Raw genomic sequence first — 24,673 nt, forward strand, 5'->3', positions numbered from 1 at the left:
CGTACCACAGGTTAGCAGTAAAAAATTAATTGGATTATTTGTAAAGTCGGGCTACGGACGATAGTTTTACGTGATAACGTCAGTAGTTGAATTTGTGGTTTCTGAAAATTCACAAAATCCTTTATTAAAAATAAAATATAGGATAGGTAGTCTGCTACTGCCATCTACAGGAGCAATGAGAAACTAATCGAAGCGAACCCAATCTAGTGGCCGACGGCCGTAAACATTTTTGTTGAATGTTTCGAGTTGCTTATCTATAACTAATTTTTATGTGTAATATCTATGCATTCCGGCTCGAGCAGCCAAACGGAGCGGAGCTCTCTGTTGTTGTCGCTGTACACTTGACATGACGTAATAAATGGAATTCATTGGAAAAGTGAGTCTTAATTACTGTCATTATAAAAGGCAATGACAACAATGAATAGTCAGCGTCGTGACGTCATCATTTTAAAAACGCCATGGAATCAGCCTCTCCGTCATATATATTATATGTCGGAATAGTTTAGTTTATTCTGTATATTTACTATGTCATTGTCAGTTGGTTGTCAAAATAAGTGTCAGAGGTAAGACGTTCCGCGGTTAAGACGGGAAATAAAACTAATTGTGAAACACTTGAGGAAGCTTTATTCTACTATGCCATCTCACATATATAGCTGACACGGCAGACTTCATAGTGCGTCGATCAATAAATAAAATAAAATAAACTTAAAACAAACAAAAGGAAACCGTCCGACGGGGGACACATCAAAAGAAAAACAAAATTGTTATTTTTTTATTTAATTCCGAGCATTTTCATTTTTATCTACCTTTTAAACCTTCTCTGGACTTCCACAAATAATTCAAGACCAAAATTAATTAAATCGGTCCAGCCGTTCTCCAGCAATTCTTTTTATATATATAGATATGTATTTCATACAGTTGATGTTTGCATTTAAAAGGCTTTGAGTATGATGTGGGAATAGCGGTGCCAATAAGTCTTATACACACATACAATTATTACGAAAGTACGAGATTCCGTTGGTAAAGTAATTAAAAAATAATGAATAATCAAAAAAAACTTTATTTAAAAAAAAAATACAATTTCATCAAACTTTTTTTTTTCATTTCCTTCTATTTAATCTTTGACGTTGGCTTCAATAATCCTGTGGAAAAAATGAATTTAAATATATAAAGCTTTTTTTTCTTAAAAAATTTAACATTATTTTCTTGTTCGTTGAGATCGGTGATTCCCAGCTTGTGTCCAAACTTTTAATTTTTTTCACGACTAATGTTTAAATTTAGATACTTAAATACTATATATACTATATATTAAAAGAGAATTTAAAAGAAATTATTGCATCAAAATATTTTTTAAATGGCTGAGTAAGGTGAGTAATGAATTTTTAAATTTTACTTATTCTTTTTATTGCTGTGACATTCTTAAATAACAAAAAATGAAATGCGACACGAAAAAGGTTGAGAGCCACTGACATATACAAATCATAATTATAAAATCATTGACACTTGTGTCCTTCCTAACAATCTTCTTTTGTAAGTGAAAGGGGATTTTTTGATCATAACCACTAAGATTAAAATAAATTTCCTAATATTTTTTTAAAACTGCACAATGTGAGAAACAATATGTACCTTGTAATTTGTTTTTGGTACTAACTACTACATTGCTTACAAAAAATTTTTTTTAACGCGGACAACCTCATATTGAGTTACTATCGCCCATTGACATCGGCAATACCATGGACAGAGCCGCCGATACGAGGACATATCGCGTCGGACACACAGGATGTGAGTGAAGAGTGGTTCTATGTCGTTCGCCTCCTGCCTGCTAGATGGCGTTACTGTGTTACTTGACACAAGATGGCGCTTACTTTTTTTTTTTTTATTGGCACATTTTTTATTATTCCTTAGATGAATGAACGAGCTCACAGCCCACCCGGTGTTAAGTGGTTACCGGAGCCCATAGACGTATACCATGTAAATGCCGCCACACACCTTGAGACATAAGTTCAAAGGTTTCAGTTTTTACAGTATAAGGGCTGCCTCACCCTTCAAACTCAAAGACATTACTGCTTCGCTTCAGATAGGCAGGGCGGTGGTACCTACCCGTGCAGACTCACAAGAGGTCCTGCCACCAGTAACTACGCAAATTACAATTTGGCGGGTTTGATTTTATTACACGATGTTATTCTTTCATCGTGGAAGTCAATCGTGAACATTTGTTAAGTACGTATTTCATTAGAAACATTGGTACCCGCCTGCGGGATTCGAACACCGGTGCATCGCTACATACGAATTCACCGGACGTCTTATCCTTTAGGCCACGACGACTTAAATTCAATATCTACAAATACAAACTCCACTCACGCGGTATACTCGTTGAGGTCTTAATCAATCTCTGTTTATTACTCGTTTCCGAAGAGCTCTTAATGTTGGCTGGCAGACGTCCTGAAAATGGCGACAACAATAAAATACTTGGTACGTAAGGCTAGTAGATAGAAGCAGCTTGTATGTACTTTTCAGTATTCTGATGTTTAAACGAGCTCACAGCCCACCTGGTGTTAAGTGGTTACTGGAGCCCGTAGACATCTACAACGTAAATGCACCACGCACCTTGAGATATGAGTTCTAAGGTCTCAAGTATTGTTACAACGGCTGCCCCGCCCTTCAGACCGAAACGCATTACTGCTTCACGGCAGAAAGAAGCAGGGTGCTGGTACCTACCCGCGCGGACTCACAAGAGATCCTACCACCAGTAATAACAATTCTGACAGCCGTCGCCTGTCAGAACCACACGAGTGGTCTACATGATTAGCAGTCAGGACTTCGCTTTGTATATGAGACAGGACTATGGGGCCAAATATAACTGACCAAGAAACTTCATCTCAGATCAATGTACAGCTTTTGAAAATAGCAATTTTCTAGTGAAACTTCTTTAGGCGCGTTGAGAGTAAAATTTAACTCGCGACAGATTCGTTACGGCTAGAGAGAGAAGATACAATTTAGGACGAGCGAGAGTGAGAGAACAGATATAGCGTCTCGCGAACCACTCGACCTTGGAGAGAGGGAGAGGACAGAGCGAGCTAGATCGTTTCTTTCATGCACATTCTGTTTGCGGGCGTCGGCCACTAGAGGGCCCGTTGTTAGTTCCTCATTGCTCCTGTAGATGGCAGTAACATGTTAACTTATATTTTATTTTAATGAAGGATTTAAAAAAAAAGGTTTGTTTTTCTAGATATAATTTAAAATAAATGGTGAAGAGGTCGTTTCTCTTATACAAAGCATTCTCTATTACAAGAGAAATTTGATTTAAGGGTAAAAAATGAAGAAAACCACAATACTACACACCGCAAAAGAAATTTCACTTCTATCACGTGCACAAAGTTGCACGTGCACCATTTTTTTTACTTTTAAATAAACATGATTTTTTTTGCATCCTCCAGCTGTAGCTAATGTAGTAATTGACTGATATTGTCGTGATTTACAAAAACAATTTAGGTTAATATTTTGTTTTATATTGTACGACTAATTTTTATTGGTCTACTGTAGCTATAGCAATATGAAATTGGTGAATTTCGCTATCTACATTTAGACATTACGTTTACAACGTGTGAGCACTTATCGTCTATTAGGCTACGAATTCATTCGATATTGTTAATAAAAAAAAATGAAGGTACTAAGAACTTACTCGGACTTATTCTTAGCATGTTCTTCTTGATAATACTATCCACGACCGGGGAAGAAACCTTCTGGGGTATCTTGGATTTCTTAGCCGCGTCTGTGTTGCCAGCACTCAGGACATTATTGTTGCCAGCCTTAATTTTACTGCTTGGATTCTTATGAGACTTTATCAATATCTTTTTCTGTATCTTTTTATTTTGTAAATCGTTTTTCTGTTTATCTCTTGAGTTATCTACATTGATGTTGGCTACGTTTTCCCTTTTATTGGGTGTGATATGTTTATTTCTCTCTGTTACTTTTTCGATTAATTCATTACCATTATTCTTATTATTAGTATTCATAACATTCTTATCGTTTTCATTCAAGTTTAATTTCTCGGTTCTACTTTTAATTGCGGCAACATTTTTTGAGGTAGATTTAATTTCAGCACTGGCAACACTAGACTTTTCCGCTAGCCGAGACTTGTGTGTGGGAATTTTTTTGGATGCTGCGCTGCTCTTTACACTCTTCACGTTAACCTCTGAGTTTGAACTCTGCTTGTTTCCACGACCTCCATTCTCAGCAATAGGCTTTTTTATCATTTGAGCTTTTTCAAGTTCAGTGTTACCAGAACTTTTGTCTTTATTAGTACTTTGACTGGTAACGACATTTTTTGTGGTCGCTTCAAAATTATTTTTCTTACTATCTATATTATCAACTAAATTGTGAATATTTATGTTGTCCGATTGATTTTCCGTGGTATCATCGGGGGCGCTTTTACCTTTTTTAGCACTGACATTGGCGGTGTCAGGCTGAGATCTTTTAAGGCTTTTTGAGGGTTTTTTTGCCAGTTTCCTCGGTATCTCCTTGGGTGGGGCCATGATGTTTGGCGCTGGGTCTCCGTCGAGGGCGTCCTGTCTGGTGTCCAGGCGACTTGGCTCCACCGTCTCCTGTCCATTCACCTCGAGGCATACGGTTATGATTTTTGACAGTAAGAGGGTGCGTTCGTCGGTGGAGAGCGCCGGGTCGGACAGCTGCTTGTGGGCCTCCGATATTTTAGCAACGTAGGACTCGTCTGTGTGAAAGAATTACGAATAATTAAAGTAAACACGACCTTAAGTCATTTAGGGCTGAGCTTCATTGGCATTCTCTTGCCCTTCTCGCAGTCATTTGCGGTAGGCAGCGGCTTGGCTCTGCCCCTGGTATTGCTGATGTCCATGGGCGACGGTAACCACTCACCATTAGGTGGGCCGTATGATCGTTTGCCTACAAAGGCATTAAAAAAAAAGTGTGTGCGTACAAAGTACACATGTCAGAAGTGAAACTTTTTTGGCGAACTAATTTATAAGTCTTACTTATATTTATACAAATCTAAAACTTTAGATTTCCGAGACTTAGAGGAAGGGAAAAAGGAAGATATGTTCCCGCCAAAAGTCTGTCGAATGTCAATCTCAAACCTCAGTGTTGACAGTCACATTATGTTTAGATTTCTAAATTGTAAATGACTAATATTTTGCCAATTGAATTGACTAATTTAATGTCATGCTATTTGATTAATGTTCCAAATTCTTTTCATTTCATTTCAATTCCTATTAACATTTTTCACAAAAAAATTATAAAATATTAGGCTGTGTGGTATGATACATTTGCCTTTCCAGTTGGAAAAATACAACAACTACTACTAGTGACATTTGACAAGTACTTAATTTCAATAGTAGTTTGATGTCACTTCCGTTGCATACCTGCGTGACGTTCTGTAAAAATTTTACCCTCATGCGCCTAAAGAAGTTTCATTTCAAAAAGAAATAGTAGATATTATGAATGTTAGAAATGTGTTGATTTGTTCATACATACTCATATATTCTAGATCGAATTTCATTCTGTGGTAGAAAGGAGCCACCGCTGAGACCTTGTTCTCCAGGCGCCAGTGGACTTCCAGAAGGTTCGCGCATCTCAACAGATAACCACCTTCGGCCTGAAACACGATTTAAGTTATTATAATTAATTAACTGCCATGAGAACTAACAAATCAATTCTAATGGAGCTAAACACTCTATTATAAGGCTCTCTGCCATATTATACCAGGAATGAGTTTTTTTTTATTGCTTACATGGGCGGACGAGCTCACAGCCCTCCTGGTGTTAAGTGGTTACTGGAGCCCATGGGCATCTACAACGTAAATGCGCCACCCACCTTGAGATATAAGTGCGTGGGTGTGGTCCACTCACCGCAGGCTCCATGTACAGAGAGGACTCGTACTTCTCCGCGAGTCTGGCCAGGGACGTCCGACGCGATCTATACGCCACCGAATAACTCTTCAACACCTGGAATAGTCATTCGAGATTATTGAAAGAAAGAAATCATTTCTTCGCTAAGCATATAGGAGAACATTGGTCAGTCGATGGTTGAATGCAAATATTTAATTAATTATTTTCTATTTACTACGTTATTCTGTTTTTTTTTTTCTCTCAAATTGTTGTTATTTTTGTTTTTGTTTTACGTTTTACTTTAATTATTTAATTCCAGGCGATGCGACGCCCCAATCGTTTGTAGTTATTTAAATGCGGAGACATTTAAATGGTGTTTAGTTGTAAGTTTAGACTTTATATAGTTTAAGTTCACTTGTTTGTCTTCCGAATAAAATAAAATAAAATAAATAAATATGAGGGTAAATGAGTTATCACAGAAGTTAAAGGCAGAGTGTATGCTTTGTCATTATTTGACATGCGAATTTTAGTACAGTGCAAGATATTATGATAATACATAATTTACCATTCACTCATACATAATTGAACAAATAATTTAATAAAACCATTTATTTTGAATTGTCGTCCCAAAGAAAATCATTTGTGTGATAATAATTTTCACAATTTTTTTTTTATTGCCTTGTTAGGCAGACGAGCGTACGGCCCACCTGATGGTGAGTGGTTACCGTCGCCCATGGACTTCAGCAATGCCAAGGGCAGAGCCAAGCCGCTGCCTACAAACTAACAAGATTATCTTTTAGTTTTTATGTTTTAGTTAACTATGAATGTGATATTGGAGTTAATAGTATAGAAACTCCTTATCAAAAGAAAACATATACATAGAAAGCAGTGACAAGAGGTGTCATAAGAATAAGTGAAGAAATGTCTGTCACTTCGTGAAGTAAAATATAACAATAAAACTGTGATTTCGATAATAAATTCAAAAAAATCGACGTAACTAATACTAATATATAAAAGTGTGTTAGTATATTATTTCGTAACTGCCTGCACTCTGCTACAGAGAATCTTAAATCATATCATGTGAGAGAAGCAATGGGAGAAGAAGAAGAAGATTACTTCGGTGTGCCGCATAGGTCACCGGTGACCTACAAGAATATCAACCTATAAGAGAACCCAAGTTTAGCTTGAGAACAAAGATAAAATACCTCAACAACATCGCTGGGTCTGGTCAGATGTGGTAGCACAGATTTGGCTAGTTCGGTTTCGTGAGCCGCCTTCACCAGTATCACACAGAGCTTTCGATACGAAGGCGCAGAGAACTTACGATCCTGAAAATTTGATCATTGAAATGACCGTTACCAATAAACTGTTGTATGAGAATTTTATACATTATAATTTATTATACATTTCAAACATCTAATCGTTTTTTTTCTTCTATCTATGCTATTAGTATTGATGGAATATACTAGCCTCATCGTGCGTACACTGGATCGGAATCACAACCCCCTGAGGAGGGCCGGTAAAAAACTCAGGGTGTTTTATCTGTAGGTTAAGTTTTTACTGGTGGTAGGACCTCTTCTGAGTCCGCGCGGGTAGGTACCACCACCCTGCCTAGTTCTGCCGTGAAGCAGTAATGCGTTTCGATGTGAAGGGTGGGGAACCCGTTGTAACAATCCTTGAGACCATAGAGCTTATATCTCAAGGTGGGTGGCGCATTTACGTTGTAGATGTCTATGGACTCCAGTAACCACTTAACACCACCCATCTAAGCAATAAAAAAAACAAAAATTAAAGGTTAAATTTAAAATATGAACTTACTGGTTGATGCATATAGAACTGAACCGAGAACGGAACTAGATCGATTCTACAGTCGGCTGTCACTTCACGCCATGCACCTGATTCAGTAACCGGTGGCTCTCTGTTATATTACAAAAAAAAATGGTTTTAATAAGAATTGAGAAACAGCAGTCTCAATCCGAGTTTGTCAATAACACAATGAGAAATAGCATTGGCTAATAATAATAATAGAATCCATGCTGGTGGTGGGGTATTGGTGCCACCGTCACAAGTCTGCTGTAAAGCGACAATCTTAATATATGTAAATTACTTGTCAGATTGTTTGTCCGCGATAGTCACCTAAACTACTGAACCGATTTCAATTTTTTTTCTTTTCAAATATGTATTTTGTTCCAACTTACGGCATAGGATGGTTTTTCATTTCAATTAATGGTCGCAATATTTATTAATTTACAATAAAACGATTTCTTATGCTGATTATTGTTATTAATTGGAGTTTCATAAGTCTAAAACAGATGGCGCCTTAAATCAGTTTTTACAGACAATTGTAATACAATGTTGTAAGACAATGTTTGACTAGCCAATGCCTACGCGCGCATTGCTGTTAGCGTGGACCATTATGTTACTTATGACGACGCTTGCAGCTGAAAGTAAGTATTGTACTTTTTGACGAAGCATGTTGCTGATAACTTTATTTCTGTAATCTGACGAAGCATGTTGCGGATAATAACATGTACTTTTAGGTTAGGAATATTGTGTTTTTTTTTTTTTATAATAAATAAATTGATTTTAATAATAGAGCCATAAATTAAAATTTATAAAATTGTAATACTGTCTGACATTGATATCTCCTAGATGGCGCTGTGTTAAAAATATAAACGTTTCACATAAGCTACAATTTAATGCATAAACACCACATGTTGCTGAGACTAAAGTATAAATTAAATTTATTTCATAGTAAGCACAATGCAGTGAAATCCAATTGTTCTTATTTTGTTAATTTTTGGTATTAGCATAGCCGGCCATGTGTTGTATAGAAACAAAAATCTTAGTCACAGCAACGTGTGGCCGGATCTGCTAGTGCACTATGATTTCTAAGATGTGACAGACATGATGGCGGCCTGATACAGACTTAGTATCACTGCAATATCATACACCCAACTAGAAACAAAAGTCTCATAGACACATGTATTCGTCAAACTCACCCTTCCAATTCTGGCTCAGTTACCATCACATTAACTTCCGATTGCAGAACTTGAAGATTAGTTAGTTCTTGTGTAGCCTGCAGACAGGTCTGTAGTGATGACTGAAGAAGTTTCAATTGGCTTACAGTTGGACCTGGATCGATTGACAATGTGAAACCATCTTCAGAGCCTGAGCTGTAAATTCACATAATTTTGTATTAAATCGGTGTGTAGACTAAAATATTTTTATTATTATTGCCCCTGTATGCAGACGGTCTATATGATGGTGATTAGTTACTGTTGCTCATGGACGCCAAACATCAGCATTGCCAGGGGCAAAGCCAAGCCCATTGGGTTACTGTTAAATCTATTGTATAATAGCAAATAGAAGTATCAAAAAATGCGTTAAACAAAAATACAACTGATGGCTTGGTAGTGAAGTACTAAGTTGCCATGGTAGCCCTGAGGATCATGGGTTCAATTCCCATTTGTGTGTTGAATCTATTTGCTCTATGTCTGGGTTTTTTATATATATACATATTTATATATTTAAACGTATTTATGAATGTATACAGTATCTGATTCCCATAGCGACTCCTGTATTGGCGCCAGATGGTTCTGTCACATATGTGTCCAAATTTTAAATAAATCATATAAGTTTTATTTATTTACTAGAGATAGAGCGTCTCGTGGGCCCTCGGGGTTGAGTACCACCGTCTTGTCTATTTCGCCCGGTCCGCGCAGCGAGCCGTTGACGGAACAGATTGACTTCTGGAATCTCTTAACCTTAGACACTCGAAATACCCCGTAGCAGTATACTCATATTTCCCTTACTGTACTCCACTAAGTTGATATGGAGTTTAGACCACTAAAACCTTACCTATCGCTATCTTCTATGTAATTTGTGCATTTTTTTGTCAATAACTCGGCAATTCTCGTTTCACAATACACGATATTATCAAGTAAACTCTGTTTCTCTAGTAGTAATGTCTTTTTATCATAATGTATTTTGTTTATGGGCATTTTATTTGTTGTTTTCTAAACAATTCCTTTCAATTAATGTATACACTTTTTGAGATGCTTAGTTTCAAAATAACGCCATTTTTCATGACGTTGTTCGTTACTGTTGCCAGTGATTAAATAAAAAAGGATCTTCTACTTTTTCATAATGGCAATGGGTTTCATGAGAGGCATTGTAGCTCATTAGAATGCAATTGATAAAAAATATATTTAAAATAGATTTTTACCTATGAAATTGCTTTTAACAATGCTGATCATTCCAAACGTAATTTATATAAGATAATAAATTATAAATTCGAATGGGTTTTATTTTAAAAATATGAAGTTATACATATTTTCAAATTCAGTCATTTATTTATTGATTAGTGTTTTGTTCTCACTATATTTGTATCTTTTTCATCAATATGGACACGATAAAAATACGTAATCAGGGAAAACAAGTTCTGTCGTGGTAACAATGCCGCATAAATGAACACGAGTGAACACTCCAAATGAACGAACTACTCGTTATTAGTTTGAACGCTTCCGACGCGGAAATTTTGATTTTAAAAATGAACTCTGTAGTCGCTCGGTAACTAAAGTCAAGCACAACGAATTAAAGAGGATGGTGGAAGCTGACGATACTAAATCTACAGCTGAGTTAGCAGCATCTTGTAACAATATCATTAGCAAAACAATAATGGTCAATTTATTACGTCCTCCGAGGTTTTTTTTCTCATTAAATATTGTGCGGTTCTATTGTATCCGAGCATATTAAGCTAACTGTAGCCAAATCCAATTGGAACGGAACTAACCTGTCAAAAATGTCAAAGTCAAATTCGTGACACGATAGTAAATAAAATTAAAAAATGAAAAATCATTTATAAACAAAAAAACCTTTCATGTTTAGTATGTAACGTAATAAATAAATAAAAAAATGAATATTAAATTAAAATACAGGAACCATCCAAACACGTTTCATGAATAATATAGGTTATGGAAGATTTATTACGACCGTGTGCCTTCTTACACGACCAACAATTTTTAATTGAATTTAATAAAGTAAACAAAAACTAAAAGAGGTCATAGTTCAAATCAATTAGTGCGTTGCATTGTTAACATGTCCGTACCGAGTTATGCAAGTGATATACACAGAAATTCTACTGTTTGAGTGATTCATAAAAGTGCTAAATAGTGATATGGGGCAATCCGGCAGCGCTATACCTGGTGAGTTTATAATTACGTTCTAATTCATCCACTAATTAATGCTAGTCACGTTTTTACTGTACCGGAAGTTGTTCGTTCCGGAAGTTTTACTTGAAAATGTAAACATAGGTTTAATGTGTTGCTAAAGTATTTCAGGTTACAGTTTGTGCTGTTGCTGCGTTTTTAGCTAAATATAAAAATGGCCTAGCCTGAGCAGGCTGAGTATTTTCTTTTTTATCGTTGCCTTAAAATAGACAGATTCGTTCTAATGTGTATTTGTTTCTGAAACAATTTTTTTTTCTACCTATCCTGGTTGTCTTGTGAGGCTATGTCAGCGTAACCGAGCGAGTAGGTGAGTTTACGGGGCTCTAACCTGACGACGTTGCTAACATTGGCCCTAGCAAGAGCAGTGCTTTGCAGAATCTACCACAGGATCGGAAATGCAACCCACTGAGAAGATCCGTTGAGAAACTCAGTAGGCTGTGTCTATGGATTAAGCTATAATCACATTGAATTAGAGAACAGGTGAAATTAGTGTAACGCTTTTTTGTTATTGCTTTGGAATAAACTTACGGTACACCCAGTGCTGATGTCACTCGAGTCTATAGACATCGGAATCGCCTTGGCGGTCTGAGTCTGAAATATTAAAAAGGTACTGATGAAATACATAATAAGAATAGATAAGTAATTCAGATAAAACATTACTTCTTCAGGTAATGTATTAATAAACAAAAATGTATAAATTAATAATTATAAATATATAAAATAATTATGTGTAATATCCTATTTTAAAATGCTATTATTTAGCATCAGAGAATGCTAGCAGGCTGAAATATTCAAATAACCAAATTTCGTGCTTGGAAATTAAAAAATTAAGGAATGAACCATGCATTACTGATAAAAAACAGAGCAGGGTCCCTGGCAATATTGGGTGTTTGTAACTTAAAAACAGATTAGTTGAGTTGATGTGTGCACAAAGAGCTTTTGTTATCAAAGAGGCTATCGATTGTTGGATGGCAAACCCGCTAGACTGACCTGATAAAGGTAGTAACTGAGTCCACCATGGTCCAGCATGCTTGAAACGCTTCAAATAATCCTCGAAAACATTGGGGTCCTAAGGAATATCCTGTATGTACATCTTCAGATCTTTTTTTTTATTTTAACGCCGGTGTAATCCATTTACGGATACCTGGTCGAGAGGGGTAACAGACCGGGTTATGTCAGACTCCGGCGCCTCTAGAGAAGAAGAGGGAGAAGAAGGAGACCAAAGTCCTCCTCTTCTTCCACTTCCTACCGGGAGACTACGCCTTGAGAAAAGAACGCGAGGCGCTGCGCGGCGTCTACCACGCAGGACTCGTCCCGCAAAACCGACTACCGACTAAACCCCATCGCTCCACCACTCCGACTCCACGAAACCTACGGTACCGCACAGTGCGCGCCAAAGGCTCGCCATCGACATCTTCAGCCCTACCGCAACCAGTCTCACAAGATTACCCCACTAGAAAAATAAATGAAAGTTTATAATTCAATGATAGTACAAACAGGGACGTCTTAAATCAGACTGGGGCCCTTGGGCACACAAGAATTTGAGGCCCTTTTGGAAAGTAAAAAAAGCGAATTATAATAACATTTTTTTATTGAGTATGACCATTTATTATAGGTAATCAAATGCAGTATGATATAACATGTCATTAATGATATTAGAATGCTGCTGGTTTTTTGGCTACGATCATGATAACGGAAACCGCTAGATGGTGTACTTAGTAAATTAAGTAGGATGCGTTTGGAAATATTATTAATTAGTACAGTTGAAATAGTCATTGATATAAAGGCGTAGTATATGCCTTGTAAATACATTCTGATAAGATTACTGATTTGTGAAAAAGTAATGTGCCCAACAAAAATGATTTGAGAATAATTGTGTGAGAGAAATTGTCGGTCCTTCGGGGCCCCCTGTGAATGGGGGCCCTGGGCACGGGCCCCGTGTGCCCTTATGGTAAAGACGGTATTGAGTACAAAACTAATATATAGATTCTCTCTCCTACCTATACCTATAACCTATAAGCTATTGGATAAATAACTCATTTTTAAAACTTTTTTTTTTATTTCTCGCTTTTATACATTCAAATTAATTTTAATATTATAAATCTTAAGTAATAAACGTAGGCAGTACATTCTTAGTTCCATTGTCGGCAATGAATGAGTAAAATAAAAACGATCATAAAGTTTGAAAAGGTTCTTTTTTCGAACAGCTGACTTGATCAGCTGGTTTGCATGCTTTTTTCGTGGACCCCGCACGTGCATCTTAGAATTTAAACGGTTTGTAATTTTGAACCTTAACACCGAGGCGCGAGATCGATTTTCAAATAAATAACTTTGAAAATGTGAATTATTTGTTATAGAAAATTGAATTCATGTGCTCAACTCTTAAGGTTATTTTCGTCAATCAAGCGGCTCGCTATTGCAGAAATTGCACAAAAGAATTCCTTCTTTGAAAAATCGGTTATGCAAAAAGTTTTTTTTTTTCTTACTTTCGATCAGCTGGTGTCTCGTGTGCCTTTCTATTCAAATCAGTAGATCTATGAAAAGTGTCATCGAACGATATTTTGAATTCTGCGGCTATAGTCGGATTTTTTATTAGACGAAGTAAACTGACGTTTACTGTGTTGTCAGGTTTTGATGAAATAAAAATAGTGTTGTGACAAAGTGAACGATTGAAAAAACTCCTGAATTAATGAAATTGCCTCGATTGTCTAGTGAATAGTTGGTGTGCTGAATTGCCGATATCGGGTACGGGGTTCGTATTTTAGGCGTGCTTTGTACATACCAACGAGTTTTCGACGAAATATTATGTTTCTATAGTATCTACCTGTACTGAATACCGAGTGTTTTAAACATTAAGAAAAACATTGCGAGGAAGCTTGTAAGACTGTCCTATTTCCAATACATCATATAGTTGAAATTATAGATGTATAAAATATAACAATTATAGGTATGTAATGAAAATAAAAAAACTGATTGTAGTTACATACTACTAGTAACATATATTGGAGCACTTTAATACAATTTTATTGTAAAATATAAATAATATTCTTTTATAGTTTGAAATTAATGATTAATTCTTCACACTCATTGTTCATTCATGTGATTGAACGAGAACTGAACGCATCACTATTACTTTAAATATAGCAACATTATTTCACAAAGTGACATTAGCTACTGTCAGCTAGCTTCGTCTAATTAAAAATCCGACTATACGTAAGAAACATTCGCTCCTTAGATTTATGTTAGCCTGGTACCTGCGGGTATTGTGTGAACGAAATTAATGGTTTCTTTGAGTTGTCTGTTCGCTCGGGATACATGATGTTAAGCCAGAATCACGTTACGAACGAACATTAAATTAAATAACCATTTACCGTTTCTCGATCCACCTGCTCGATCACATTTAGAAACAAAATGAGATGAGTGCGCGCGCACCTGTTTCTTGAATTCTTATGTTATTAAATACTCTAGTATTAGTGTTGTGAGTTTTAACAAAATCGATTTCAGTGTTCGAGTTTATTAAAATCGATTATAAATGGTGATTAGTGGTGGTAGCACGTCTTGTGAGTTTGCACGGGTAGGTACCACCACCCTGCCTATCTCTGCCGTGAAGCAGTAATGCGTTTCGGTTTGAAGGGCAGGGCAGCCGTTGTACTGTAAAAACACTGAGATCTAAGAACGCATATCTCAAGATAGGTGGCGGCGTTTACGTTTTAGATGTCTATGGGCTCCGGTAACCACTTAACACCAGGTGGGCCGTGAACTCGTCCACCCACCTAAGCAATAAAAAATAAAATAAAAACCTTTGTGAATTAGATGTAACTACGTATCTCTCTCACACCATTATGGTATCAGATCATGGTCATCAAACATTTCATACACAAGGTCTTCTCTTCCCATTGGAATTGAAAGGGTTCCTGGAGATTCTCTGCAACAGCCTCCCAGCGTCAAAACTCCACTTTGATGGAAGAATCCTAATATTTATTTATTGTATATGTATTTTTCTGTTTATACATCCCTTTAAATTCATATCCAAACTTTTCTTTAGTAATATTATAAACTAGCTGACCCGGCAGACTTCGTAGTGCCTCAATCGATAGATAAAAGACCTAAACTTCTGTGTTAAATTAACTTAAAACAAACAAAAGGAATCCGTCCGACGGGGGACACATCAAAGGAAAGACAAAATTGTTATTTTTATTTAATTCCGAGCATTTTCATTCATTTTTCTACCTTTTAAGCCTTCCCTGCACTTCCACAAATAATTCAAGACCAAAATTAGCCAAATCGGTCCAGCCGTTCTCGAATTTTAGCGAGACTAACGAACAGCAATTCATTTTTATATACCTAGTCAGGTCATAAGTATTGTCACACAGTAAAAACTTTTCTATTAGAATGCTGGCCACAAAAAAGATTATTAAATTCGAATTTCGAATTGTTCATGAAAATAAAAATGTATACTTTTAGAATTTTACTCATTTTTAAATATGGAGTGGACGCTTAAAGAAGACCGTGTTGCAGTTATTGCGTTGCATCGTTGCGGTTACGCGCCAATTCAAATTTTTAACATACTGAAAAATTTGAATATAACCAAAAGATTCGTTTATCGTACCATCAAACGATACAATGAAGACTCTAGTGTAGATGACAGGTCAAGAAGTGGTCGCCCTCGGTCTGTTAGGACTCCAGCAGTGATAAAAGCTGTGAAGGCGCGAATTCAAAGAAATTCCAAACGTAAGCAGAAACTGTTGGCCCTTCAGATGGGGTTAAGCAGAACCACGGTGAAAAGGGTGTTAAATGAAGACTTAGGGCTTCGGGCATATCGAAGAAAAACAGGACATCGTTTGAATGCTCGTCTAATGGACCTGAGACTGAAGAGATGCCGCGCTTTGTTGAAGCGGTACGCGGGAAAAAAATATCGGGAAATTCTTTTTTCAGATGAAAAAATTTTTACCGTAGAAGAGAGCTACAACAAACAAAATGATAAGGTGTACGCACACAGTAGTGAAGAAGCGAGCAACCGTATTCCGCGTGTCCAACGAGGTCATTTTCCATCCTCGCTCATGGTATGGTTGGGAGTTTCTTATTGGGGCTTAACAGAGGTACATTTTTGTGAGAAAGGTGTAAAAACGAACGCAGTTGTGTATCAAAATACAGTCCTGACGAACCTTGTGGAACCTGTTTCTCATACCATGTTCAATAACAGGCACTGGGTATTCCAACAAGATTCCGCGCCAGCTCATAGAGCGAAGATGATGAAACATTTCATCAATATGTCAGGAACTATTCAAAAGTATTTAGAAAAGTTTGTTTAGCGGCAAAATCTTTACATTTAAGTGATTTAATAAAAAATGCCCCTGACAAGATAAAGATGACTTGGAACATCATTGGTAGAGAAAGTGGAAAAGTCAGAAATAGCCACCAAGAATTCTCATTAAAAATAGATGATAAATTGCTAACTAGTCATGAAGATGTGGCTAATGCTTTTGAAAAGTTTTTCTCTGACATTCCAGTTTCAACTACCACTTCTCTAAATTCATCCCCCACAGCAGCTGAAATATTATTGCATAAACATGTCAACAAATGTAATGAAATTTTTAAATTTAGGAAAATTAATTCAAACAATATTATAAAAAGTTTTAATAGCCTTAATGTAAAAAATACAGCTGACTTGTGGGGAATATCAGTAAAGGTTTTGAAGTCTGTAATAGACATTATTGCTCCTCATCTTGCTAGTATTTTTAATGATTGTATTAGGTGTGGTGTATTTCCTGACTTAATGAAACATAGTAAAGTGATTCCTCTTTTTAAATCTGGTAGTACTGATGACCCCTCTAACTATAGACCTATTTCAGTACTCCCTACGTTGAGTAAAATCTTTGAAAAAATAATTTTGACACAACTTTTAGAACATTTTAATTCAAATAACCTGCTTCATAATAAACAATTCGGGTTTACCAGGGGTCGCTCTACAACTGATGCAGGTGCTTATCTAGTCAAAAATATTTTTAAATCTTGGGAGGAATCACATGATTGTCTTGGAATTTTCTGTGACTTATCCAAAGCATTTGACTGTGTTGAACATGAAACATTGGTGAGGAAACTACATCACTATGGTATTAGGGATGGTGCATTGGAACTTATTACTTCCTATTTATCAGGACGGATACAAACAGTAGATGTGAAAGGTAATAGATCTTCAGGTACCTTGTTGAAAATGGGTGTACCTCAGGGTTCCATTTTGGGTCCTTTTTTATTTCTAATATATATAAACGATTTACCTAGTTTTATTGAGTCCCGACACGAGGTCGTATTATTCGCAGATGATACATCTTTATTATTTAAAATTAAACGACAATTACAAGTCTATGACGAAGTGAATGATGCGATTTCGTGTGTGGTTCATTGGTTCCGTATCAATAACCTATTATTGAATAGTAAGAAAACTAAATGTATTAAATTTACTTTAAAATGTATTAAACCATCTTTAAATGTGAGACAAATGGATAGTGATGTAATTGTTTCTGAGGAATCATTGGAGCTTGTTGAGTCAACCGTATTTCTTGGTATAACAGTGGACTCCAAACTGCAATGGGGACCTCATATTCATAAATTGGCGAGTAAGCTCAGCTCTGCAGCATACGCAGTAAAAAAAATTAGAATGTTAACAAACGCGGACACGGCTCGTTTAGTTTACTTTAGTTACTTCCACAGTGTCATGTCCTATGGCATTTTGCTATGGGGCAATGCGGCCGATGTAGAAACGATATTTATTCTGCAGAAAAGAGCTATACGCGCTATTTATAACATGCACTCAAGGGAATCCCTGAGGGAGAAATTTAAAGAAATTAAAGTTCTCACTATGCCATCCCAGTACATTTTTGAAAATTTGATGTATGTTCGTAAACATATTGAGGAGTTTCCTAAAAAGTCGGACATACATAATAGAAATACTAGGAACAAACACAAGCTTGTTGTGCCGATGAGTAGGTTACATAAGATAAGAAATTCATTCGGGTGTTTGTCTGTGCGCCTGTACAACAAAATCCCACAAGATGTTCAGAACCTACATATACATAGGTTTAAGAAAACTGTTAAAGAACATCTGTGCAATAAAGCTTACTATAAAGTCAATGATTATCTAGAAGATTGCACAAAGTGGGAATGAGTTGCTCGCTCCGGGCATTTCAATATTGTAGTAATTGTTACGTTATAATACTCATTGTAAAAAACTCATATTTAAAAAAAAATGTAATATTAAAAAATTAATAAATAATAATTGCTTATTAAAAAAAAAAAAAAACATGCCCGCTGAGTTTCTTGCCAATTCTTCTCAGGACGGAGGCTAGTTCTTGTGAATTGGCGGTAGTTCTTTTGACGTTCAACAAGTATGTACTTTCATTTATGTTGAATAAAAATTTTTTGATTTGATTTGATTTGATTTGATTTGATTTGATTTGAAGAGCACACAAGACTGGCTGGCAGCGCGTGAAATCGACTTCATCCGGCACGAAGACTGGCCCTCCTCCAGTCCAGATTTGAATCCGTTAGATTACAAGATATGGCAACACTCGGAGGAAAAGGCTTGCTCAAAGCCTCATCCCAATTTGGAGTCAGTCAAGACATCCTTGATTAAGGCAGCCGCCGATATTGACATGGACCTCGTTCGTGCTGCGATAGACGACTGGCCGCGCAGATTGAAGGCCTGTATTCAAAATCACGGAGGTCATTTTGAATAAACTTTAGTGTCATAAGAATCTATGTTTTGTTAAGTTCATTTTGGTATATGAATGGTTACATAATGAATAAACTTGTTTCAATTATTTTACATTAAACATGTGACAGAATTTATGATCTCACTAGGTATATAGATTGATGTGAAAGTCTGTTTGTTTATACCTTACCTGTAATCCCAAAATAACATCACACATTCCCGCAACACATTCACATAACATCACAAAAACAATGACATGTCGACAACGCAGGGGAAACCGCGTGTAACAGCCAGTATTAGTAATAAGTCCAGCTTGGAGCGGAAACAATGTGTGTTATCTATAAGCACCCTCTTTGAGGTCAATCTGCCAAAGTCCACCGTGTATATTTGACTAATAAGCACGCAATAAATAAACTTAAAAATAAATTACACTTAAAAATAATATTCGTCAATTTTCTCGACTCTACCTTCGACAAAGCGGCACGACACGAGAACCCTCTCATCGTGGCCGCCGGTAACTACATTCCCGATCCTGCGGACAGAATGGAAAGCAGTCGACGTCGCCCCAAAAACGTCATTACGGATCCTCCCGATCCACTAACGGTGCTTTTTAGGTACCTCAAGCACCGGTCATCGTTCTCGTCGAACCCGTCGCTTGCGACGAAGGGCTCGACGAGTAAATTAACCCTCAGACACAGCCCACTGAGTTTCTCGCCGGATCTTCTCAGTGGGTCGCGTTTCCGATCCACTGGTAGATTCTTGCTAGGGTTAGTGTTAGCAACGTTACGCTGAAATAGCCCCTCAAGGCTATCAGCTTAGGTAGGGAAAAAAATCGACTCCTTTCTATATTTGTCCTTCTCCCACATCCAGTGTGTCCGGCGCGGCATGTCCTCGTGTCGTGATGCCAAGGGACCACACGCCGACGTCACCCCTCCCCAGGCCATACCTCCATAGGGCAGTTCGTTGCGACGCCGCGACGTGCCGTACATAGGGAATTTTCTATTTCTTTAACTTAATTACCACATTTAACAATAGCTAGTTATCAATATTTGTAATTTCAATTGTGTTTTCAATAGCCAAAGCTATGTACATTGGTACATTCAAGGTCCCGCAGTAGTCGAAATTCGACTATAATTAATTGGAATTGTAAGTTTGTACACTATTATGATTGTATTTTATACTTCTATAATCACAAATTTCGCCAAGACTACACTATAAAAAATATTAACAAAGGCAAACAATATTTAATCTATTCTCAATTTGACAACAGACGTCAAGAACAAAAGTTTGACAATAAATAGTATGCATGCGTGTGTGCGTCAAATACATGGTATGTAGTGTGTGTAATGTTTTCTTTATTGATTTAATGTATCTTTTATGCATTATTTAAAAAAAATATTAGCATTGTGCACTTCTTCTCTATATTCTCTATAAGTGTGGAAAATTTCATACTCCTCCGTCCGCGCAATTTTCGTAAAAAGGGCAAAGTTTTTGCTTCACATATTAATATATAGATTTGCTGAGTGCACAAATACTATTTAGATTGCAATCCAGATTAGATCTAGGTACTACTTGTACGATTTAGCATGTTCTGTAATGATTGTAATTTGTTTTGTGCATCAATAAAATAAAATAAAATCGATTTGCCTTTGCATTATACAATCATAAAAGCAATAAAATTTTGAATTTTCACCTCTCTCAGTAACTAATTAAAGTTCATTGTCGCCAAACAAAGCAGGCTCCGTCTCCGCTCAGGATTGGAAAAGAATCCATATTATAATACATAATACTTAACGCATTCACTGACAGATATGTGACAACGATTTTATGTTGTGAAAACGCATTGAATTATCGCAGTGAGCTTAACTAAGTTAATTCGCTTAAAAAAAACATTTCCTAAGTAATTTAAAAGAAAGTCAAGAATTATTTTAACGTTTTTTTTTATTCAAGAAATCCGCCATATTGTAAATGCCTCGAGAGGCAGCGGGAATGATGACCTTTTCGCAAATGCTATTAAAAAAAAAAAGAAGAAAAAAAACTTCGCAATATGGCGTGTGTGGGTAACAGCTACCAGTGCGCTCGAATTTCAAAATTAAAGCCTTAAATGCACTCAAAGTTAAATAGTGCTGGAGTAAGAGTCGATAATGTTATTAACACTAATATTCACGGTACGGATAAGCGCGACTCGTGATTCCCAAAAGACAATAAGAAATCGCCCACAGGGTATATTAGGAGCAAAGTAACGATTTTTTAAGTCGCACTGTCGACCTTGTCACTCTTAAACTCTATTAGCTATTGTAATTCTAATGACTAGAGGTACTGTATCGGATTCCCGGTGGGAAAGCCTGGGCTGGTCCTCGACGCGACTGCACTCGCGAGTAAATCTAAGCCGTCCTTTTATTGCTTATATGGGTGGACGAGCTCACGGCCCACCTGATGTTAAGTGGTTACGAGAGCCTAAAGACGTCACTATGTGAATGCCACCCTAAGAAATGAGGTTTGAGTCTCATTTGTACAAAATGCAACGCATTATAGATTCGCGGTAGAAATAGGCAGATTGGTGGGAACTACCAGTGCGGGCTCAGTCAATAATAAACGTGGAGTTAAAAAAAAACTCAAATCATTAATATTATCGACACGTCCCCACATCCCTATATCAGCTGTGCGTCTAGCTTCGTGATTGGTCGAGGGACACGCGACGGCGCGTGCCTACACGACAGATGCGAAATTCAAAATTGGAAGCTTATATTCTCTTTTTTTTTTTTTTTCGTTCCGTTCAACCCGCGACCTTCCCCGTGCAGCCTCTCTTTATTTTATGAGAACAGCTGGTGGTCCGATATGATGGTATGTTATTTTTACGATTATTATGTTAATTATTGATTTTATTTAATATTCGGTAATTGTAATACGATTTGACGTACCACGTAGAGTTATCAGTGGGTCAGTGGGCGGTAGTAGCCGGTAATGTCCGCCAATGGTATTCTTTGAGAATTATAACACCTCCTTCTTTGAATGGTTTTCGGTTTTTTTTTTCTCTCTAACTGTTAGCCTTGAGAGGCTATGCTAGCGTAACTGAGTGAGACTTCGTAAAGAGTACTCGATGGCATTGGCTGTTTGTAAGTCTTGGTGGCCGTAATCGAGCGACCCGTTGCCTAAAAGGCCTATAAAAAAAAGCCATCGAATATATCACTAATAGAGCAGCCGTGATCATGACTTCCGGTCTTATGCGCGCGTGCATCTGTCACAAGATGGAAGCATTATTTGAATTAAAACGCCATGACACCTTTCTAGCGTCGTTGTTTGAATAACAAAGCGGATAATTTTGACTTTTTCTGTTTTATCGTGAACTAGCTCACGGCTCGTCGGGCGTTATATATGTAGTTATAAGAGCCGATGGACATCAACGAAGTTAATGCAGTAAAACGGCTGTCTCCTACGTACGTGTACCTACTCGCGCGGACTCACAAGACGTCCTACCTCCAGTAATTACGCAATTTATAATTTTGCGGGTTCGATTTTTATTGCACGACTAGCTGACCCGGCAGACTTCGTAGTGCCTCAATCGATAAATAAAAGACCTAAAGTTTAGTATAAAATAAACTTAAAACAAACAAAAGGAATCCGTCCGACGGGGGACACATCAAAGGAAAAACAAAATTTTTATTTTGATTTCATTCCGAGCATTTTCATATTTATTTACCTTTTAAGCCTTCTCTGGACTTCCACAAATAATTCAAGACCAAAATTAGCCAAATGGTCCAGCCGTTCTCGAGTTTTAGCGAGACTAACGAACAGCAATTCATTTTTATTTAGGTATATAGATAGAGATAGATAGATGTCAAGAGATAAAAGGTTTTGGCGACATTTTTGCAACCATATACACAGGAGAGAGCCATTGAAAGGTATAAAATGTGTAAAAAAATATTCACCTATTCAAATGTAGTAAACTTAATTGAAGTTCAATTAAAAATATCGAACTGTTGATGCTGATCTATACTTCTATATTAATATTATAAAGAGGAAAGATTTTTTTTTGTTTGTTTATATTGAATAGGCTCCGAAACTACTGAACCGATTTGAAAAATTCTTTCACTGTTTGGAAGCCACACTATTACCGAAGGACGTAGGCTATGATCTTTTTTGAAAAAAAAAAAATTAGGGATCCTTACTAAAACTCCAATAATGTAACCCAAGGTGTAAAAAAATTACCTAAAAGATTTGTTTGTTTGTTTGTTTCGAATAGGCTCCGAAACTACTGGACCGATTTGAAAAATTCTTTTTCCATTAGAAGCCGACATTGTCCCTGATGAACATAGGCTACTTTTTTTAAATTTTTTTTTTGTTTCATGTGTGTTTTAATGTTTCCGAAGCGAAGCGAGGGCGGGTCGCTAGTGATAGAATAAAATAATGTACTACGACTTTATAGAACGCATTATTATTTACAAAAAGTGTTGCGACAGCATATGTCTAACTATTATAGTTGTGCCGCAATAATAAGTGTTCTTTTATTTTAAAAAATAAAACAACGTCAAATATCGTTGAAATTTTTGTTAAACCTAGTACCAAATAAAACGGACCTTTAATTACAAAGATAAATGTCGCTTGTAAAGCGAAATGTCGCTTGTTCCGAACAGCCTTTCGCCCCCTCGGTACAGTAATGCAACGCCTTAAATATCTCGAGTTCATTGTCGGTCGGATGTAATTGACCTTTACTGGGTCGCAAGTTAAGTAATTAGTCATTACATTAATTGTTCTAAATTAGCTAAGTTCGAACGTATCTGTGTAGTAGTGTTACGTAATGCTGAATGCATACGGTGAACGAGCTCACGGCCCTATGTGGTGGTAAGCGACCAGAGCCCATGGACAGCAGGAAAGTAAATGCCGGCGTCCAATTCGAGATGTGTAAGTCTTCATTTTAGTAGTAAAATCGCTCCCCTACATTCCAAACTATAATGCATTACTGCTTCTCGGCATATATAGTTCGTATATCTAGGATCTCAAAAGACGACATTGAGATTTGCAAAAAAAAAAAAGTTGTTCATGTCCTATTAACCTCTGTTCGGTTTGAATTCGATTTGGAAGAAATATTAGTATTCGAAAATTTAAAATCCGAATGGATTCACCAAAATGAAGAAGTAAATATTTAAACAAGAGTTAAAAACTTTTTAAATTACGTGAAATTGTTGTCAAACGATTTTTTATTGTATTTTATAAAGACATGCAAAAAAAAATACTAACTAATATTTAATATGTAACGATAATATAATAATTAGTGTAGGAATATGAACACGACTTTAAATTAACTCAGATGTTCTTACAGTATAACAAAACAAAACAATTTTTTTTTCAAAATATCCACCAATAGAAGTGTAATTTTTAAACACCGCATTGAATATTTTCTGTTAGAGTGTACCAACATTTTAACGCTAATATTAAATTTCAAAAACATTTCCGAACCAATGGAAGTCTAGGTATTCTTATTACAAACACACAATTTCATATTTATTTTCTACAGTGTACCAACATTAGAAAAGAAAATGCGAATTTCAAAAATACCCCACATTAATAAATGTGTTGATAATTTTGGACGCGGCATTTTTTTTTTGCTTTACATTGTTTTATGCCGACATTAGAAAGTATTAATTTGTAAAATATCTCCAATAGAACTGGTAGGTACGTACGTATTGCCAACGTAACAGATGTGTGAGCGCACCTTGCGTTAAAGAAATGCGCCTGTGTTCTTTTTTTTTCTTAATTTTCGCCATCTGCCGTCTATCCGAAATCGATAGACCCTCGTTAGGTAGGCAGAATTAAAGGGAGTGCGGATCCGCTGAAACTGGTCATGTTTTTGAGTTCAAAAACCCTTATTT

The 24,673-nt window shown here is 36.5% G+C and overlaps 3 protein-coding genes across 4 annotated transcripts in view; 2 read left to right on the forward strand and 1 right to left on the reverse strand.

Moving 5' to 3' along the window:
• The window catches only part of LOC101741520 (uncharacterized), a 215,540-nt gene that overhangs the window by 28,418 nt on the left and 162,449 nt on the right, over nucleotides 1-24,673 (forward strand). The gene's annotated exons all lie outside the window — the stretch shown is intronic.
• On the reverse strand, nucleotides 1,045-14,287 carry LOC101736968 (probable serine/threonine-protein kinase tsuA). Of its 2 annotated transcripts, XM_004925065.5 has the most exons (10): nucleotides 13,579-14,287; nucleotides 11,621-11,683; nucleotides 8,864-9,037; nucleotides 7,680-7,779; nucleotides 7,067-7,189; nucleotides 5,883-5,978; nucleotides 5,509-5,629; nucleotides 3,683-4,729; nucleotides 2,362-2,442; nucleotides 1,045-1,142 (listed from the first exon to the last, which is right to left on the reverse strand). In XM_004925065.5, exons 3-10 carry the CDS (start codon nucleotides 8,887-8,889, stop codon nucleotides 1,111-1,113), a joined length of 1,626 nt encoding a protein of 541 aa, XP_004925122.1. In that variant the 5' UTR covers nucleotides 8,890-9,037; nucleotides 11,621-11,683; nucleotides 13,579-14,287; the 3' UTR covers nucleotides 1,045-1,110. The 2 variants fall into 2 exon arrangements, with proteins under 2 accessions (XP_004925122.1, XP_004925121.1); XM_004925064.5 differs by lacking the exons at nucleotides 11,621-11,683; nucleotides 13,579-14,287 and adding an exon at nucleotides 9,723-9,979.
• LOC101738743 (protein neuralized) overlaps nucleotides 10,648-24,673 on the forward strand; it is a 53,238-nt gene continuing 39,212 nt past the window's right edge. Inside the window, exon 1 of the mRNA XM_038020136.2 lies at nucleotides 10,648-11,068. Within this exon, the coding sequence (XP_037876064.1) occupies nucleotides 11,041-11,068 (28 nt within the window). The 5' untranslated portion in view covers nucleotides 10,648-11,040. The remainder of the gene's footprint in view (nucleotides 11,069-24,673) is intronic.

This window comes from Bombyx mori, chromosome 24 (genome assembly GCF_030269925.1).
Source record: "Bombyx mori chromosome 24, ASM3026992v2".
Lineage (NCBI taxonomy): Eukaryota > Metazoa > Arthropoda > Insecta > Lepidoptera > Bombycidae > Bombyx > Bombyx mori.